Raw genomic sequence first — 4,083 nt, 5'->3', positions numbered from 1 at the left:
CCATGTTTCATTTTCTAGTTGGGAAATGATAGAATGACATATACTTATTAGCACTGGATAATGATATGGTTCACTTGCCATATCATTAACATTTAAAAAAAAATAATAAACCCATCTCCTGGGAGACCACTATACATTAGTTAATCCTTAGAATCTGCATCGACAAGAAATTGATTTAGAATAGAGGGAGAGACGACTTGAATCATCTGATCAACAGGAACAGCTGCCAGTATTAAGAGCAAGTAACAATAAGTCCTTTGCATTTACCAAAAATGAAATGATTTGGTTTATTTTTTTTAAAAAAAACACATAACTCAAGGGTACAACTATCTCAGAACCTTAAAAAAAATTCAAATGTGAAATTGCAATGCAAAAACAAAAGTTTAGCAAGGACTCCAAAAAGAGAATTGGCACAGCATAGTTGGTAAATAAATGTTAAACAGTAACAGTCAAAGCTGTTCATCCTACACAAATGGATGCAGAATGTTTGTTCTGTAGTGCACAGTTGCACTTCACAAACAGTATTATCTGCAACTATGAAAAAATGCCAAGCATTTTTGTCTGTGGGACAGCTTTTCTTATTTCCTACTAAGGCCTGTTTGCTACACATTGTAGGTGAAGCAGAGTATAGCAATTTTACAGTACTATCCTAACCAGAGTTACACCCCTCAGAGTCAATGGGCTTAGAAGGATGTTACTTTGTTTAGAATTGCACTGTTAAGCTCCAGGCTACTGCCAAGGTATCCTACCTGATTGTACATCTTTACAGGATGTAGGATGTCCTGAAAATGCCTGAGATTATTAGCAGCCCATATCCAAAGATTCTTTGTTATGGCCTCCACCTGATGCAACAACCCGCCTGACCAGGAAGTATTGTTCGACAGAATGTGCAAAAGGGACCTTTTTAGGAGAGCATTTTTATGATTTTAGGAGGGATATTGTTGTCGTTAAGATGGTTTAATGTCTGTTGTCAGTTTTATTTATTTATTTATTAAACTTATATCCCGCCCTCCCCCGTAGGGCTCAGGGCGGCTTACATGGCAAGAAATCTTGCAATAATAAAACATCAAATAATTTAGTAGCATTTAAAACTTGTTATACAATTTAAAACCATCTCAGTGCAATAAGTACTCAACAACCACAATTCCGGAACCTCAGGGAGATGACAACCACATCCAAACATCCCGGTAGGCATTCCGTGTCCTCAATGTTAGATGTTAAATTCAGAAATTTCTTCCTTCTATTCTAGGGCCCTTCCCCCCCCCCAATGATGGTACTATAACGGGGGGGTGGCGGCGGCCCCTAATCAAAAGCCTGGTGGAAGAGCTTCGTCTTGCAGGCCCTGCGGAACTGCATCAGGTCCTGCAGGGCCCGGATCTCCTCCGGGAGCTCATTCCACCAGGTAGGGGCCGCCACCGAAAAAGCCCTAGCCCTCGTGGTGGCCAATTTAGCATCTTTGGGGCCCGGCACAGTTAGTAAATTTCGGGCCCCGGACCGTAGTGCTCTTGGGGGAACATACGGGGAAAGGTGGTCCCTCAGGTAGGCTGGACCCAGACCATAGTTTTTATTGTAGTTATTGTTGACTTTTAATTTTTGTAAATCATTTTGAGTGTTCTGTGAAAAAGACAAACTATAACTGAAGTACATAAATAATAAAAGTGTAGGAAACAAAAGCAACTACATGGTATTCCTATATGAAAGCAAACTGAAGAATTAATTATTAATGTCAGTTTGAGTGCACACCCACACAATAACGATAGCAGAGAAAAAGCCTCCTGAAATTCTGAACTGAAAGAAAACTGCAGGTCTGAAACATTTAGGGAATCAGCATACACTAACTACTGGAGGAAGTATTAATGTATTTATACTCAGCTATGCAAGCAAGAGGAAAATAACAGTCTATCACAGGCAGCTATTTGTTTATCACTTGGGTTTGCAAACAGACACCTATATTATATATCTGACTATTAGATATTTGGGAGGGAAGGCAGCATAATATAGCCCAATCTCATCAGATCTCAGAAGCTAAGCAGGATCGGTACTTAGATGGGAGTCCACCAAGAAAGACTCTTCAGAGGAAAGCAATGGCCAACCCACCTCTGCTTCTCATGTTCCTTGAAAGCCCCTTGTTGGGCTCAGCATAAGTCAGCTGCAACTTGACAGCACTTCACACACACACACACCCACACACACACACACACACCAGATTTTCATGTGATCAGGTCCAAACTGATGAAGACAAATAGCTACTGATTTTGGAAAACAAGCACACTATTCATCAGAATAAACCCTGAAGGAGTACAGTACAACCAATAGTGAATAAATGATAAAATACTTCAAGTAACAATATCTGAATATTCAGATTTAGATAGGTCATATTATGGGATCCAGTACCCCTAACTGCAGTTGTGCCTCTTGCTGGCTTCTCTAACTGACACCTGCAAGGAGCTGCCAGTCAACAATCAAAACACGGAATGGCGGAAGGGTGCAGCTATCCCTTCTAAGTTCGATTTTTCTTCTCACAATGCTAAGCAAGAATTACAGATTTAACATTTACCTCTATGTTTAGGTGTTACTTATTTCCCCACCATATTAACCACAGCCATCAGAGCATTCCCAGGTTAAGGCACCAGACAAAAGAAACAGAAATAGAAGCTCATTTTTAATGGCAAGCTGCCATGACCCTCAGGGCCCAGACGTCACATTTTACAAAAGGCCTTGCTAAGCCTGTGTAAGGGGATATAGGATACCTTTCCATTTCAACAGTACTTTGCACAAACAACTATAAATCTTCAGAAGTGAAAAGTATTTCAAAACAGAATTGTCATGAGAAACGCTTATATTATTTACTACTTTCCCTCATGCTCTTTGCAAAGTTAACTGCAGGTCAGCATACAACGTGTTTTATTGCCTTTCTTTTACAGAAAATGTCCTATGCATAACAGTATACTGTATAACATCTCTGACATCAACAATTCAATAGTCCGACTAAAAAAACTGTGGGATTTCTCTTTGGTGATCTGTCCCAGACTACTATCAAGGAGTGTTCCACACAAATGAGGAACAAAGATTAAGGAACACTGACTCCCAAAGCAGAGGATGGACTACCGGACTTTATTCATTTATTTGGACATGCGGCCAACACAATCAGAAAGGATCAAGATAGGTACCTACCTATACTTCAGTATGTAAAGCCAACTATTAAATGATATTGATAAAGCATAACTGCAGCTTCCCTATGTGTGTAATTCTGACTACTAAAAGCCACTTCAGGACTTAAGGCCTTCCTGAACAATCAAATAACATGAGTGAAGTATCAGATACATTTTACTCTATTTTTTAATGGAAAATGCTGGTTTACAGTGGTCTTACCATCATCAATGCACATTCAATAAGGCACCTGAGCAGTATTGTCTCAAAGCTGGCCTGCAGGTCATATTTGCTACGGGGATTAACATCCCTAGTATGAATTTCCTATCTGTTCCCAGCCAAACCATATAGTATTCCATGTGAGTAGTGACCATTATATCATATGGAATCTGTGGCATCAAATATCAGTCATATGATTTACATATAAGAAATTTTCAACATAATGGGTTGGGGGTTACATTTTTTATTATACGTTGTTTTGAGCTCAAGAAAAGTAAGAAATTGGAGCAAAAAAATTAAATAAAAATGGAAAGGTGTTTAAAATAGATAAGTTGACATGGTCAGTAGTGGCTCAAAAATACGACTGGGCCAGAGGATACCAGTCTCCATGGCTGGTGCAATCTACAGACTAACCATCACTGGAGCATACCAGGATGATGGCTACCTTACACTCACTGAACCTTACACTCACTGAACTGTCTAAAATGGCAGTGCGGATCCCAAGCTAGTATTACGGCTGGACCGTTCACTAAAATCATACATACAATACATACAGTGCCAGTAAAGGACTTCATTCTGTTAACCTGACAGGCAAACTACATTTTGCACTGAGGATCTGCAATCATATCTACCACCCACTTTATCGTTAAAAACTTGTCATGAAAAGGTATTGTAATGCAATGATTTGTATCAGGGCTACAGTACTAGGAGGGT

General features: G+C 39.6%; 1 protein-coding gene across 1 annotated transcript in view; it reads right to left on the bottom strand.

The window, feature by feature from the left end:
* FAM53B (family with sequence similarity 53 member B) overlaps window positions 1-4,083 on the bottom strand; it is a 141,085-nt gene that overhangs the window by 81,734 nt on the left and 55,268 nt on the right. The window contains 1 exon segment of the mRNA XM_015422202.1: window positions 1-14. This exon segment is cut by the window's left edge and continues 380 nt beyond it. Within this exon segment, the coding sequence (XP_015277688.1) occupies window positions 1-14 (14 nt within the window).

The sequence above is a fragment of the Gekko japonicus genome, unplaced genomic scaffold (assembly GCF_001447785.1).
Source record: "Gekko japonicus isolate JY-2015 unplaced genomic scaffold, Gekko_japonicus_V1.1 scaffold415, whole genome shotgun sequence".
Lineage (NCBI taxonomy): Eukaryota > Metazoa > Chordata > Lepidosauria > Squamata > Gekkonidae > Gekko > Gekko japonicus.
This window is presented reverse-complemented; position numbering and strand designations above follow the sequence as displayed.